The sequence below is a fragment of the Aythya fuligula genome, chromosome 27, assembly GCF_009819795.1.
Source record: "Aythya fuligula isolate bAytFul2 chromosome 27, bAytFul2.pri, whole genome shotgun sequence".
NCBI lineage: Eukaryota > Metazoa > Chordata > Aves > Anseriformes > Anatidae > Aythya > Aythya fuligula.
Genome location: NC_045585.1, coordinates 3,336,682 through 3,351,987, shown reverse-complemented (window position 1 = coordinate 3,351,987; position 15,306 = coordinate 3,336,682). Strand labels below are relative to the sequence as shown.

The window sequence follows — 15,306 nt, the reverse complement described above, 5'->3', positions numbered from 1 at the left end:
TGAACTGGCTTAACCCTTCCCCAGATGGGTTTAGCTGCTCTACCCCGGGGGGCTCGGGCAGATTTAATCAAACAGAGCTTTCTTGGGGAGCCCTGAGCCCCCGTCACAGCTCCAGGATGTCCCCAAACCCAGTTTGGGGACATGATGGGAACCCCCCAGGCCATTCCCAGCTCCCCCCAGGCACTCAGCCCCCTTATTTTGCAGGGTACCTCCGGGTGACCCCAATTTCCTGCTCCCCCCATGCTAATAGGGGCAACACAGCCCCTACAGCTACCCCCCTAGAGGCTGCTAAGCAAGAGGAAAAGCAGCCCAGCACCCCCAGCACCCTTCAAACCCCCCTTTTTGTCCCCACCTACCCCTCCTCACGCCGCCGTGTCCCCGTTCCCAGAGCGGCCAGAGCCTGGCAGAGCCCCAGCCCCGCTGCCCAGCCCCTTGGCAGGGCTGACCCCAAAACCCTGCAAAGCTTTACACCCCCCCCGGGACGAGCCTCCCAGCTGGGGTACGAGTTAATCCCACAGCCTGCAGAGCACCTGAGCCGCACAGGGGCAGCAGCAGTGCTCTGGGCTCAGTGACCCGGCAATGTCACGGAGTTTTGGGCACGAAATCGGGCACGAAACCCCCGCTGCTTCCCTTTCTAGCAGGAGGCAGAGCGAGCCTCCCGTGAGAACATAGCGCTGGCATGAGCCAGCCCCGGGTGACAGCAGCAGAAGCGCCTGGGGCACAGCAGCATCTCGAGCAGGAGGTGAGGAAACACCTGCAGAGCCAAAAAAAAAACCACCGTGCGCACCAGGAGCAGCAGCGCGCTCCCCACGCTGCCCCTAAATCGACGCCTGCACGCAGCAGTCTCCACGCAAGGAGCTCCGATCCCATGAAGGGGATCAAGCTGAGTGCTTCTGGGTCTCTCCCAAGCCCCCCCGGTGCCTCCTGCCCCTTTTTGGAGCCCTCCTGCTGCCCAGCAGCTCCCTGCTTTCCCATTGACTCACCGCCTGGGCGCACTGACTCACCTCTCCGCCGCCTCTCCTTTCCGTGGCCCGTGGCCGTTTCCCTGGCCCCTGGGTTCCCATTGACTCACGGGCGCTTCTCCAAAGCTCATCCTCTCCTTTCCATTCCCATCCCAGTCCCTCGGCCTCATCCCAGCCCGGTATCCACCTTCCTTCTGGCCAGCACCGTGCCTCCAGCACCGCTGATGTGCTCGGAGAGCATCCCGCTGCAGCCCTCAATGATCCCAAATATCCACTTGCATGCGTGTGCCATTCCTAAGGCTGAGGGGAGATTTTAGGGGGATTTCCCCACCTTTCTCCCCCTGGGTGGGTTTTCTTTGGGGAAATAGCATGTGGTTTGCAGAATTTAGGTCTAATTAATTGGTCTTAACGTCCCTCCGTGCGCCTCTCCACCTGCGTGCTCCGGCTCCGATGTGGAAATATAGGAAGGAGCCTGAAAGATTATGGAAAAATATTGGGGAAAATGGGAAAAATTGCACTTTTTCTCTCTGGAAAATGTGGGGGAAAACGGGAAACGTTGCACTTTTCTCTCTGGTTCGCTCTCAGGCAGCGGGGTGAGCACAGGTCCCGGCGTGTGCCGTGCGCCGGGCGCGCCCGGAGCGGCAGCCCCAGAGTGGAAAATTCCTGCCGGCGGAGCGGGATTGTGGCTCAACAGGTTTCTTAGTCCCGGCCCCTCGCAGTTGTGTCAGTGCAAAAACTCATCCCTAGGGCATTTGTTCGGATCACATGGGCGAGAGTATAAAAATGGTCCCTACCTGCACCGGGCCAGCTAGCAGCCAGGGAGAGCCGGGGCACAGCCACCAGCGCCCGCCCGCCCGCAGGTAACCGCCGTCCGTGCGTCTGTCCGTCCCTCTGTCCGTCCGTCCTGCCTTCCCTAAGCTTTTGCCAGGGCCTGATCCCGTAGCAGCAACGGGGTTTGGCCAGGCCGAGGGTTTTTTTTTTTTTCTTGGGGAGGATGTAAAAGGGTTGGAGAGGGCTGCGGGGAGCGGGGGTGGTTTGCGCCATGGGGGTGGGTTTGGGTTGGGGTCAAGGTTAGGGTTAGGTTTAGGGGTAAGGTTAGGGTTAGGGTTCAGTTTAGGGTCGGATTTGGGGTTGAGGTTGGGTTTAGGGTTAAGGTTAGGATTAGGTTTAAGAATAGGGTTAGGGGTAGGAGTAGGGTTAAGGTTAGGTGCCACCATCTCCTGCAGTCCCGCCAGGGGTCTCTGGGACCCCAGAAGTTTTCCCCAATGCTTCCTACCCGTTGATTTTTCCTCTTCCGATGGGCTCCATCCCTACTGGAGACAGTTGCTTAGAAACAGGCTCCTTCCTCTTTGATTTTGTGGTGGTTTTTAACGTGGGGTTACGCAGCCCCCTCCCCACGAGAGGCCGACCCTGGGTCGTGCGGCGATGGGGCGTGGAGAGCAGCGAGCTGGGGTCCTTTGACCCCACCTGGGAATGGGCTGAGCCACGAAAAACATCCCCTAGCCACAAAAAAAATCCCCATTTATGCTGTGTTCCAGCCCCCAAAACTGCAGCAGCACCCCCAAAATGGGTCTGGAGAATTAATTCCTGGGGGTTGCTTGCTGGGGGGGATCATTTCCCTGTTCCGAGGAAGAGCCCAGCGTCGCTGGCAATGTCACCAGCCTATTTTTGCAAGAGCACGGGGAGGAAAGGGAAGCAGCAGCCACAGGATGCGCCGTTACAAGGGGAACTTTCCCCAAATAGAAGCTCTTCACAGCTTTTTGCACGAGGCGTCAGCAGCGCTTAATGCTGGGTGAAGCTGCGAACGCTGCGGGAGGAGCCGGGCCCAAAAATGCCCCCAGAGCCCAGAAATTCACAGGGGGAGGCAGCAGGACGGGCAGGATGGGAATCCTCATGGCTGCAGGATGGAAAAAGCCCACATGGGACCTTGGGATTTTGCCCCGGTTTTGGTTTCTGGTTGCAAAAAATGTGCCTGGAGAGCCCCAGATGCAAGGGGGGATATTTTTTGTGTATGTCACTTTTTTTTTTTTTTTTTCCTGGAGCGTGTGGCTCCTCCTGGGTTTAAATATTTATAAACTGAGTGATAAAGCCCTGAAATCCCACAGCAGTGTTGGGGCAGGATGAGCTACCACCCGTGGTATTTTGGGGATGGTAGATGGGATCCAGGCGGGTGTGCACAGGGAATTTCCAGGGAACCCCGAGCTTTCCAAGCCCCCCCAGTCTCCTGGCTTGGAGATAAGCCCCGTTGAGCCGGTGGGACAGGGGAGAAAAGGAGAAAAACCACTCTTTTTGCTTGTTTTACTCCTTCCCTTGTCCGGCGAGGGGCTCAGCTGGGTGCTGGAGGTGCTGGGGGGCTCCACGTGGATGCTCGGGGTGCCCACCCTTGGGCTCTTGCTGGGAAGGAGCCAGCAGCACGGGGAGCCCCGGAGCAACGTTTCCTGATCCTCGCCTGTCCCCTGCCTTTTCTCACCCCGCCTCTGCCCCGGACTCTGCCCGGGCTCCCCGGGAGGCTCAGCCCCAGCCTCCAGCACCGCGGGGCCGGCACGGGCACCGCTCAGCGGCCGCATCCTGCTCCAGCCTGGAGGGCATGGGCACCGCTGAGCCGGGTAGGGCAGCCGGGGGGGGAAATCCCTCACGGTGGGGTGCGTGGTGAAGGTGGCAGCACGGGGACGAAGGGACATCAGGCACGGCTGCTCTGGATGAGACCAGGTCCCCCCGTGGCGTCCTCCTCCTTTCCAGCTCGCCACCGGGTTGCCATCCTCGGGGTAGGGGGTGGCAGCGTGCAGGAGGACGTGGGTGGTTTTAGGGGGTAAAGGCGCCTTTGGGACATCCTCACAGCCTGTCCCCTTCTTTTCAGAGGCTGCCAAGAGGAAGAGATGGCCACCCAAGGGAAAGGCAGCCCCGCCGGGAAGATGAGCGCCGTGGCTCGCAGCCTGTAAGTACCCGCGGCCTCTCCAGCACCGCGCTCTGCCCGCTCCCTTCCTCCGGGCACGTCCTCGGGGAACTTTGCTCCTTGCTCCCTTGGCACCGTGATGGCACCGTGACGTCCCCGTGCCTTGGGCACAGCGGTTGGATAACTCACAGCATGGCTCCAAACGGGGCTGGGGGTCCCCTCGATGTCCCCACGGCTCCGGGTGTCCCCCACGCCGGCGGTGGGGAGCTGGGGAAGGGCATGGGGAGGCTGCAGAGGTCGCAGAGCATCTCCTGGCTGCTCCGAGGAGCAAAGGGCAGAGGATTTGGGGTCCCTGCAAGACCAGGGAGCGATGGTGCAAGCCGGGGTGCTGCCCCCCAGGCTCCAGGAGCAGCAGGAGGGCTGGGTGCTGGGAAGGGTCCCGTTGGTGAACCCCACAGCCAGGGGGAGCTTGCAGGCTGGAGAAACGTCTGCTGGGGTCTCTGGCACCCTGAGAGCTTCTCCCTTCCCTGCTGGGGTGGGGGAAGAAGAAAGAGGATGTTTTGGGGTGGAAATGGGGAAATGGGTGCTTGTCCCGGGGGGCTGAGCTCCTGGGAGCCCCCAGCATGGGGGTTTTGGAGCTGTTTGGGAGCAGGGGTGGTTAGGAAGCCGGGGGCTGAAATGGGAAAAGTTTGAATTATAGCAAAGCAAGGGGGGGGGAGCAGATGGGGCAGCGATGGGGCGCAGAGAGCAGCGAGTTGGGGTCCTTTGACCCCACCTGGGAATGGGGTGAGCCATGAAAACCACCCCCTAGCCACAAAAAACACCCCCTAGCCATAAAAAACCATCCCCTAGCCACAGGAAACATCCCCAAGCCACAGGAAACATCCCCAAGCCACCACGGGAAACATCCCCGAGCCACGGGGTCCTGCTCCCTGCCTTCCTTGGGGGGTCCGCAGCAGAGAGGGGGGGCTCCAGGCCCCCGTCCCCATCCCCTCCCCGGTGCCTCCCGGCGCAGCCTCCTGCCAGGAGAGAGGCCAGGACCTGGGAGGCTGTGGGTGTTTCGCCCGGCAGCCACAATCGTGCTTTTGTTTTGCATAAAAGGGAAGGAGGGAGGGAAAAAAAAAAGAAAAAGGGGGGGGGGGGGGGTTCCTTTGGGAACGGGGCTGCCCGGAAAGCCAGGAATTTAATTTTTTTTTTTCCTGCCACAATTAAAGCACCTGCTCCGAGAGAGAGCAAATAAACCAAAGCGAGCTCGCCGGGCGCCTTCCCCGTGAGCCAGGAGAAGGGAGGCGAAAAGCTTTGAGGGTGGGGGGGTAGAAGGAGCTCGGCTCGCCCATGCCCCCAAAAAAAGGTGGCGAAGGGTCCCCCCTTCCCCCAAAAAGCCACCCCGTCTCCTTTCTGCTATGGAGAGGGAGATCCCCGCCGTGCTGCGAGTTGGGTGAGGCGACGCCGTTTGGGGAGGGAGGAGGGGGGACGGCGGCGAAAGTGCGGGGTGGGCGCAGGGATTTGGGTCGGATTTGGGATTTTTGGCCTTGGGGAAATAATAACGGGGCAGGGGGGGACAGAGAACGGTTCCGTGAAGGCGAGGGGGGGGGGAAAAAAAGGCAGCCAAAAGGCTCCGGGGAGGATGGCGAGGCATCACATGATGCGGATATACGGGGTCAGGGCACCGCCAGCCTTCCCGGCAGCCCCGCTGCAAAGATGACTCTGGGGTTTTGGTTTTATTCCGCCCCGCAGATTTGGGGCTGGGGGTGAAGGAGGGGGCGGTAGGAAGGCAGTGGTGCGGGGTGAGGCCTGGGATCGGGGAGCAGGGGATTTCTAGGGGGGCCCCAAGGGGTGCCAAGGCGCTGCGCTTCTGCCCCCTGCGCCGCCGAGGGGTCCCCTCTGCAGACCCCGAGTGTTCCCCAAATTTTGGTGTCCCGATCCCGGTGCAGCAAGGGGAGGGGGAAAGGGGGTCGGAGGAAGGGGTGCTCGTGGGCACGGGGGGCAGGGAGAGGTGCTGGGGGGGCCGCAAGGAGCAGGGGGAGGATGGAGGTGAGGTGCAGGGGGAGGGTGCAGGAGATGATGGGGGCAGGGTGGGACCCCATGGAAAGGGGTTTGGGGCAGGATGGGGTCACATAGAGGGGTTAGGGGCAGGTTGGAGCCCCATGGAGAGGTTTGGAGCAGGATGGGACCCCATGGAGGGGTTTGGGGCAGGATGAGGCCCCATGGAGGGGGAGTTTAGGGACAGGATAGGGTCCATGGAGGGGGGGTTAGGGACAGGATAGGGTCCACGGAGGTGTTTGGGGCAGGATGGGACCCCATGGAGGGGTTTAGAGCTGGATGGGGCCAAATGGGGGGGGCTTAGGGGCAGGATGGGACCACCTGGGGGGGTTTGGGGCAGGATGGGACCCCATGGGAGGGATTTAGGGTCAGGACAGACCCCCCCGCAGGCACACGACGCCTGCCAGCTGAGACCCCTACGCACCCTTTCCCGGGGGGGGGCGCTCAGCCGCAGCCTGGAACCCCACTCGGAGCCCCCCCCACTCCATTTCACTCCCCCCCCCCGGGCTCCCTCTCAGCCAATGGGAGGCTGCGAGGGGGGGGGCAGGGGGCGTGGCCTCGGGGGGGCGGCTTGTTTTTGTGAATGAACGGCGGCGCGGCCCCGAGCGCAGCGCGCAGCGCCCGGCGCAGCGCAGCGCAGGCGATTTTGCGCGCAGGGCCGGTGCGCGGGGGCGGGGGAGGGTTGCGCGCAGGGGGTTGCGCGCAGGAAGGGGCTGCTCGGAGCTTTTCGTGCGCGGGGCCGCGGATGCGGAGAGCCGGGCGGCCGCCGCGCCGCCATGGGCCCTAAAGCGCGCAGCGCAGCGCGGGGGCGCGCGCAAGCCCAGCGCGCAATTTGCGCCCTGACCATGTCCGGAGGGGCGAGCCCGGCCCCGGCCCCTGGGAGCCGCCGCTTCGTCTGTGTTGGTGTAAGTACCCAGCCTCCCCCCCCCCCCAATCCCTCCTCGGACAGTAGGGGGGGGCACGACCCCTTTGCCATGCCCCCCGCGCCCCCTCCCGGCTGCTCCCAGCGCCCCCAGCCCCTTTACGCCGCCCCCAAACCACCCCCGGTGCCCCCCGACCCCTTTGCTCCCCAGCCTCGCTGCTCCCCGTCCCCTTTTGCAACACCCCCCACCCCCATCCTGCAGCTCCGAGCCCCCCCCCCGACCCCTTTTGCCATGCCCCACAGCCCCTTCCTGGGTGCTCCGAGCGCCCCCAGCCCTTTTACAACACCCCAAAAGCACCCCCGGTGCCCCCACTCCCAGCCGTGGCCTGTGCAACCCCCTGGGCCCTGCTCGCCCCCCATCCCCGGGGGGGTCCCGGGGTATTTTCGTGCACTGCCACCGTTCCGGGGTGCGTCCCCCACCAGTTCTAGGGGCTCTCCTCCCCTGGCGAGACCGGGATGGAGGATTTTTAGCCTGGGAGTTGCTAAGCGACGGCTCCCGGGGTGATGGTGCAGTTGCCGTGGCAACCGCGGGCTGCAAAAAGCAATTTTGGGTTCCCCTCCGGGAGGGGTGGGGGGATGCGTTTTGGGGTGGGGGGCCCGGCCGGAGCATCCCTGCCCTCTAGGGAAGGGTTTTTGCAAGGGGCAGCCCCGATGTGTCGGCATCCAGCCTCCCTTCTCGCTCTCTGGAGAGGCCGAGCAGGGTTTTTTTGGGGGGGGCACCGAGGTGGTGGCATCCTGCTGGTGACATTGGCCCTGCAGAGAGGCTCAGCACCCCCCTGGGGTGATGTCCTGGGGGTGGGGGGCTGTGTGCCACCCCCGCGAGTTCCCCAGCGTGCTTCTGCTTTATTCGGAGCCCGCATCTCGTGCCCGCTGCCTTCCCCCTCTCCCTCCCTCCCTTTTCCTCACTGCAGGCACTGATCCGGGCAGGATTTAGCCCTGAATTCCCTCGGGGGCTTTCCGAGCAGGGTCCCGAATCCCCTGGGGTTGAGCCCACCGCAGGGGGCAGGTATCCAAAAAAGCCGGAGCTCCGAGGCCGCAGTTGTCATCCCCACGTGCCTTCTCCCCTCCCCGCACTGCTTGAATGAGCTGGGCTGAATTAGGAGCCCTAAAAATAAGCACCGCAAAGCTCCCCGAGCACCAACAACCCCCCGGGGACCTCCTGAACCGACAGAGGAGCCAAAAACGATGCTCGGGAGGAGCTGGGGACCTGGGATCGGTGGTGCAGGAGATGGGAACGCATCTCCTGGGGCTTTTGGGGCAGCAGGCGAGCTGCCCTTGCACCTTTTTGCCGTGCCGTGCAGACCCCAAGCAACTCAACACCCTTCCCCAGAGGGCGGAAAGGATGTGGCTTGCGGCCGAGGAGCGTTTGGAGAAGTTTTTGCCTTGGGGCTAAGCACTGGCACCCTAAGCAAGGTGGCTCGGTGCCACCGTGCCATCGCCACCGCTCGCCCGCGGGGCTCGGGGACCCGATCCTGCGCCGTGCCGCGTCCCGGGGGGCTCGTGCATCCAGGTGTGCTCCCGAGCTTGCGCACGGGAGGGAGGTGCTAACATTGGAAAGTCCTTGCCACGTTGCTCCCCCCCGGGGAGCTGCGTCCGTGGTCCCCGCGCGCGGGGCTGGGTTGCCATCGTTACCGGGTATTTTCGCTCGCTCAGCCTGTGCGCCCGTGGTTTATTATAGCAGCTCGGGAGGCCCGTGCCAGGAGGGGGTGATAAGGGGGGAGAGAGCTGCTGCTTTGCGAAGTTCAGAGCGATTGGGTGTTGGTTTGTAATTTTTTCTCCCCATCCCTCGACCTCCCACCTGGAAATCTCCTCGATTCCAAGCTTTAATGCTGCGATGAGTTAATTTTGGTTGATTTAGACCCTGGCCTGCCCTGGGGCTTGGAGCAGGCAAAGGGTGCTGCTCCTGGATGTGCGTGCCCACAGGAGAAGGGCGCTTTGAATCACCTTTGCAGCACCCAGAGCTCCAAGCTCCCTCCGGGGAGGTTTCGGGTTGCACCTGGTCCTGGGAGGGCAGCGATGCTGGGAGCCTGCCCGGCTCCTGCAGACATCAGGAGCCTCTTGTGCTGTGCTGCTCAGGACCAAAGAGCTCCCCTGGGAGCAGGCTGGGGGGTGGAAAAGAAAAAAAGGAGGGGGGCAGGATGGTGCTGGGGGCAGAGCCCGGTGCTGGGAGGCAGCGGGAGAGGCTGGCGGTGCTGCTGTGCGTGCTCCCATCTGGAAGCTTCGCTTGCGAACGCCGGAGAGGGAGAAAAGGGAAGAAGGGAGAGGAGGAAACAAAAAAAAAAAAAAAAAAAGCCTCATCTCACATGAACAAGCATGAGCCAGGGCCGGAGAGACGGAGAGGAGGGAGAGGGGGGGGGGTGAACGCAACGCAACGCAGGGCATGTGTCTGACGCGCGGCAGAGCAACGCACGCTGCCACGGGAACATTAAATTTTAAAGGGGAAGGGCAGGAGCGTGTGCAGGGAGGGGAGGGCAGCTGCCTGCTGGTGCTCGCCGCGGCTCCGCTCGCTCACCAAGCTCCTCGGGGCTGGTGGCCGCGAGCATCGTTGGTGTTTCACCCCCTTCGTTATCCCGGCTGCGTTAGCTGAGCCCGTTTTTCCCCCCTCAAGGTCCCAATTAATGGATTCTGACATGGATTATGAGAGGCCAAACGTAGAAACTATCAAGTGCGTCGTGGTCGGGGACAACGCGGTGGGCAAGACCCGGCTCATCTGTGCCCGCGCCTGCAACGCCACGCTCACCCAGTACCAGCTCCTCGCCACCCACGTGCCCACGGTGTGGGCCATCGACCAGTACCGCGTGTGCCAGGAGGTGAGGGCTGCCCCAGAGCGTGGGGACCCCCTTGGGAAGGGTTTTTTTTGTTTGTTTTTGTGTTTTTTTTTGGTGGGCGTCCTCTCGGCGGAGCGCTTTGGCCTCGCCGCGGGGCTCACGGGGTTTTTCTTCCCGCAGGTGCTGGAGCGCTCGCGGGATGTGGTAGATGATGTTAGCGTGTCCTTGCGGCTCTGGGACACCTTCGGTGACCACCACAAGGACAGGCGCTTCGCCTATGGCAGGTAGGGCACGGGCAGAGCCGTGGCGAGGAGGGAGAAAGGCGCCGGGGTTGGCTCCGCCGTGACCTTCTCCTCCTCTTCCTCCTCCTCCTCTTCCTCGCAGGTCCGACGTGGTGGTTTTGTGCTTCTCCATCGCCAACCCCAACTCCCTGCACCACGTGAAGACCATGTGGTACCCGGAGATCAAGCACTTCTGCCCCCGCGCCCCCGTCATCCTGGTGGGCTGCCAGCTCGACCTGCGCTACGCCGACCTGGAGGCCGTCAACCGGGCACGGCGCCCCTTGGCCAGGTGGGACCACCACCCCCGACGGTGCCCTTGTCCCCCCCCCCAAGCCCCTTTCTCCGTGACCACGCAACTGGAGAGATCTCTTGGTTCTCTCTTTCTCCAGGCCCATCAAACCCAACGAGATCCTTCCCCCGGAGAAGGGGAGGGAGGTGGCCAAGGAGCTGGGGATCCCCTACTACGAGACGAGCGTGGTGGCCCAGTTTGGCATCAAGGACGTCTTCGACAACGCCATCCGCGCCGCCCTCATCTCCCGCCGCCACCTGCAGTTCTGGAAGTCCCACCTCCGCAACGTCCAGCGCCCACTGCTCCAAGCCCCCTTCTTGCCCCCCAAACCCCCTCCGCCCATCATCGTGGTGCCGGACCCCCCGTCCAACAACGAGGAGCGCCCGGCTCACCTCCTGGAGGACCCCCTGTGCGCGGACGTCATCCTGGTGCTGCAAGAGAAGATCAAAATCTACGCACACAAGATCTACCTCTCCACCTCCTCCTCCAAGTTCTACGACCTGTTCCTCATGGACCTGAGCGAGGAGGACCAGCAGAGCGCCGCGGGGCACGGCTTCGGGGTGGCCGTCACCGCGGCGGCCGAGCGGATGCTGCACCAAGAGGAGAGGCACCACGGGCGAGATTTCCTCCTCCGGGCCGCCAGCTTCGATATCTGCGAGAGCGCCGAGGAGGCCGGCTCCAGCCAGCGCAAACCGTGCCTTAGAGCCTCCACCAGTGACGGGATCCTGCGGGGGAAACGCTACGAGACCGGGGAGCGCGGGTTGAAGCGGGGCCGGGACCTCTCCTCGTGGAGCCGGGCCTTCATCAGCATCCAGGAGGAGATGGCGGAGGATCCGCTGACCTACAAGTCCAAGCTGATGGTGGTGGTGAAGATGGACGCTTCCATCCAGCCGGGGCCTTTCCGGGCCGTGCTGAAGTACCTGTACACCGGGGAGCTGGACGAGAAGGAGCGCGACCTGATGCACATCGCGCACATCGCCGAGCTCCTCGAGGTGTTCGACCTCCGCATGATGGTGGCCAACATCCTCAACAACGAGGCGTTCATGAACCAGGAGATCACCAAAGCCTTCCACGTCCGGAGGACCAACCGGGTGAAGGAATGCCTGGCCAAGGGGACTTTTTCGGGTACGCCTCCGTCCGCACCCCGTCGCCCTCGCGGGGGGCTCTGTCCCGTGCCCGTGCTGTGGAGCACCCGGCGCTCGCCTTCCCCGGGGTTTTGGGATACGTTCAACTACGAGCTTGGTGTTTTGGGGATTTCCTCTCCTCCTTGGCCCAGATTTTTTGGTAGGGTCACTGGATTCTTGTAGGGTTTCCCCAGCCACAGCTTTCCACCCAGCGTGGTGGCACCGTGCTGTGCCGTGATGCTGCAGGGTGGTGTTGGTGGCTTCCAGGTGACATCCCGGGGGTGCAAACAACATCCCGGGGGTGCAAACATCCCAGCCTCTCTCCGGCTGGGTTGGGTTCATGCAGAGGGACCTTGCTGAGGTCAAGGGAGAAACCCTTGTCCAGGAGAGATTAGAGGAGGGGACAGCCGTCTCCATTGTCCTTTCTGATATTCCCAAGAGCTCAATTTGCAGAAATTGAGCAAAGCATTCAACGCCAGGATTTTTGCCCTTTGCTTTTAAACGTGTCACGGGAAAACCCCTGGGCCAGAGCCGTGCACGGTGCCCTGGCTGCCGGAGCCCTTCCTGAGTTCCCCCGAGCTGGCGGAGGATGCTGAAAAACAAACAAGCCCGGTCTGGCACATCCTGTACCTTGCCCTCAAGATTAATTTTGTTATTTTTTCCTCCCGTTCCCTCTGGGGAGAGGTGTTTTTGCTGTGTGGAGATGACCAAGCCGGGGTTGGTGACCGGGTTTTTTTTTTTCCTTCTCCTTGCTCCAGATGTCACCTTCGTGCTGGATGACGGTGCTATCAGTGCCCACAAGCCCCTGCTCATCTCCAGCTGCGACTGGATGGCCGCGATGTTCGGCGGCCCCTTCGTGGAGAGCTCCACCAACGAGGTGAGGAAGACCCCGAGGATTTCCTCTTGTGGGAAGGCTTGGGGACGGCTGGGGACGGCCGTGGGGTGACGTTTGGGTGGGCACCTCGCAGGTGGCGCTTCCTTACACCAGCAAGAGCTGCATGCGGGCCGTGCTGGAGTACCTCTACACCGGGCAATTCAGCTCCAGCCCCGACCTCGACGACATGAAGCTCATCATCCTGGCCAACCGCCTCTGCCTGCCCCACCTGGTGGCTCTCACCGGTGAGTCGCTGTCCCCCCCCCAAAAAAAAAAATCTGGGGGACATCCCTGGTGCTTTAGGGCCGTGCCCTGAGCCCCGCCGTGCGTCCCACAGAGCAGTACACCGTCACCGGCCTGATGGAGGCGGCGCAGATGATGGTGGACATCGATGGGGACGTGCTGGTGTTCCTGGAGCTGGCACAGGTAGGGTGGCACGGACGGGACCTGGTGGCGGAAGAGGTGGCACTGCTGTGGCGGAGAGGGGATGATCCCTGAACGCCAAGGTTTGGGGGGAAACGGGGTAAATCCGTGCGTTTTGGTGACGCCTGCTCCGTCTCCAGTTCCACTGCGCCTACCAGCTCGCCGACTGGTGCCTGCACCACATCTGCACCAACTACAACAACGTCTGCCGCAAATTCCCCCGCGACATGAAGGCCATGTCAGGAGGTGAGCATTGGGGGGGTCCGTGGGGTCTCCATCCCGTCCCTGTCCCCTCCTCGCGGCACGGGGCTGACCCCCGTGTCCCCACAGAGAACCAGGAGTACTTCGAGAAGCACCGCTGGCCGCCGGTGTGGTACCTGAAGGAGGAGGATCACTACCAGCGGGCGAGGAAGGAGCGGGAGAAGGAAGACTACCTCCACCTCAAACGGCAGCCCAAGAGGCGGTGGCTCTTCTGGAACGCCTCCTCCTCCCCTTCCTCCTCTCCTTCGTCGTCGGCAGCCACAGCCTCCTCTTCCTCCTCCTCCTCCTCCTCCTCGGCTGTGGTTTGAGAGCCCGTCCTTGCCCTGGCTCCAGGAGACGGATGGGGAAGAGGAGAAGGAGGAGGAGGAGGAGGAGGAGGACGAAGGGTGGGATGAGCTGCCCCAGCGCCAGGCGGGTGCCCCCAGCTGGCACCCCGGGGAGACGGAGCGGGGTGCCCCCCACGCCGCAGCGCCAGCGCCGCAGGACTGGCCCGGAGCAGCAGGAGAAACCCACGTTTACAGGAGCACAAGGGTTGTCTTGGGTTTTCCTTTTTTCTTTTTTTTTTTCCTTTCTTTCGAACATCGACCGCATGAGGAAGAAGAAGAAACCCGTCCCCGTTCCACTTTTAGTTCTGAAGCAGAAGTTGCGGGCTCGGGGTGGTTTTGGGGGACGCCGCCTCGACGCCCCTTGGACTTGCAGCGGGGCGAGGTGGGATCCCGGCCCCAAACCCCTCTGGGCTGCAGCAGGGCTGATCCCACAGGATCCTCAAACCCCTCTGGGCTGCACCAGGGCTGATCCCACAAGGTGTCCCCCTCCGTTCCCCTGCGGGGGCTGTCCCCGTGCGGGGAGCTTTGGGGAAAAGGAGCCCTCTCCTCCCCGCACCTCCCCACGGGGGCTTGGCCCGCAGCAGCGCAGAGAGCAGACTTCTATTTTATTTTTTAAAGAAAATCTAAAGCAAAAAAATACCATAAAAAAAAAACAACACACACACCAAAACTCACCCCCAGAAACCACCCCCGGGCCCTACGGCTTGGGCTCGGAGCCTGGGTGGCTCCATTGTAATAAATGGTATTTTAAAAGCCCGGCGTGGTCCCTGTGTGTTTGGGAGGAAGCAGCTGGCGCAGGAGCATCGCAGGATCCAGCATCCAAAAAACAAAACCAACCCCAAACACCCCAAAAGCAGGAGGAGCAGGGGCTTCGCATGGGACTGACCTCGCCTGCTCCACCCGTGTCGCTTGTAGGTGCCCAAAATCGCACGGCGGGTGCCCGGTGGCACCCTTGGGTGGACCCAAACCTCTGCTCCCGTCCCCATCCCGGCAGGGGACAGCGAGGAGGACGCGGTGACACCCCTGGGTGCTGCTCTCATCCCCGCTGCCCTTTTTGGAGCTGCTCCTTTTGGATGTTCGTCCCCAGCCCCGGGTGTAGGAGCACGGGAGCGGATGCAGCGGGCGCACGCTCCGCACTGTCGCGCTTTGCAGCAGGTAGGATGAGTTTTGTTCCCTTTTTACAGCGGGTGCTCGCCTGTCCAGCACCAATCCTGCACCTGGGGTCCTGCGGGAGGTGCCCAGCCTGGAGCTGCCTTGCTGGGACCCCCGGTGCAAAGCGCCCCGCTGCCGTCCCCATCCCCATCCCTGCAGCTCCTGCTTTCAGCCGCTTGCCTCGAGAAGCCACCTGCATGTGGATAAAGCCTCGGGGGGAAGGTGGAGGCTGGCGGGCAGCTCTGGGTTGATTTTTGGGGTGAGCAGAGCCCCTGCCTCACCCAGCACCTCCTCGCCCAGCACCGCATGGATGTGCACCGCAGCTACGGCAGCGCACCGCCCCTGCCTGCGCCGGGGACCCAAATTTCAGCCTCCTGCTCCTGCCGGCGGCCAGGGTGGAAATTCAGAGCCTGGGTTTGCTGCTGAGGACTTCCAGCGGCACCAGCATCGCTGCTGGGGACACGGGGACCGTGCCCAGTGTGGCAGAGCCCCGAGATGTCCTGGCCCCACGCAGGGCATCTCTGCTCCTTCGGTGCCCGCTGAAACCCCGAACGGAGCAGCAGCACTGCAGCAAAAAGAAATGAGGAAACAGGAGGATTTTTTTTAAAAAAACAGTTTATTCCTACTTCATAAAATATACCTGTACAAAACTGGACGCGATGAGCTGGCTGGGCCAGAGTTCTGTACGAAAACACCCAATCATGCATAGTTAAAAAAAAAAATCAATACTATTTTTATATTAGCTTTTAAGTTAATATATGAACACGTTTACAATTACTAATAAATACATAAATACAAATGTCCTGCTTGTGTTTTTGAGGTGAGATTTCTTTTGTTCTTAAAAAAGTTGGCAAATTTTGGGGAAGGGGGGAGGATGGAGTCGGGGGGTGCAGAGGAGCTGGCGCTGCCCCTGCGCTCGGGCAGATCCCCAGGGGCTGGGCTGCTGCACGTTTAAGCCAGCTCAAACCCTGCAGGTTTCCAGCCACGT

At 62.3% G+C, this 15,306-nt stretch overlaps 1 protein-coding gene across 3 annotated transcripts; it reads left to right on the top strand.

Annotated features, from left to right (window-relative positions):
* The first annotated feature begins 3,842 nt into the window (after positions 1-3,842).
* Positions 3,843-13,382, top strand: RHOBTB2 (Rho related BTB domain containing 2). Of its 3 annotated transcripts, none has more exons than XM_032204233.1 (10): positions 3,843-3,897; positions 9,429-9,630; positions 9,769-9,872; positions 9,973-10,158; positions 10,259-11,283; positions 12,041-12,159; positions 12,251-12,401; positions 12,494-12,582; positions 12,720-12,825; positions 12,910-13,382. In XM_032204233.1, the coding sequence occupies exons 1-10, from the start codon at positions 3,875-3,877 to the stop codon at positions 13,146-13,148; spliced, it is 2,244 nt and encodes a 747-aa protein (XP_032060124.1). In that variant the 5' UTR covers positions 3,843-3,874; the 3' UTR covers positions 13,149-13,382. The 3 variants fall into 3 exon arrangements, with proteins under 3 accessions (XP_032060124.1, XP_032060125.1, XP_032060126.1); XM_032204234.1 differs by lacking the exon at positions 3,843-3,897 and adding an exon at positions 5,068-5,293; XM_032204235.1 differs by lacking the exon at positions 3,843-3,897 and adding an exon at positions 6,748-6,803.
* The last annotated feature ends 1,924 nt before the right edge of the window (positions 13,383-15,306 follow it).

Coding starts and splice junctions, on each gene's coding strand:
- RHOBTB2 (XM_032204234.1), top strand. CDS start 5,259: ATGGAGAGGGAGATCCCCGCCGTGCTGCGAGTTGG. Junction 5,294..9,428: donor CCCGCCGTGCTGCGAGTTGG/GTGAGGCGACGC, acceptor TCCCCCCTCAAG/GTCCCAATTAATGGATTCTG. Junction 10,159..10,258: donor GCACGGCGCCCCTTGGCCAG/GTGGGACCACCA, acceptor CTCTTTCTCCAG/GCCCATCAAACCCAACGAGA.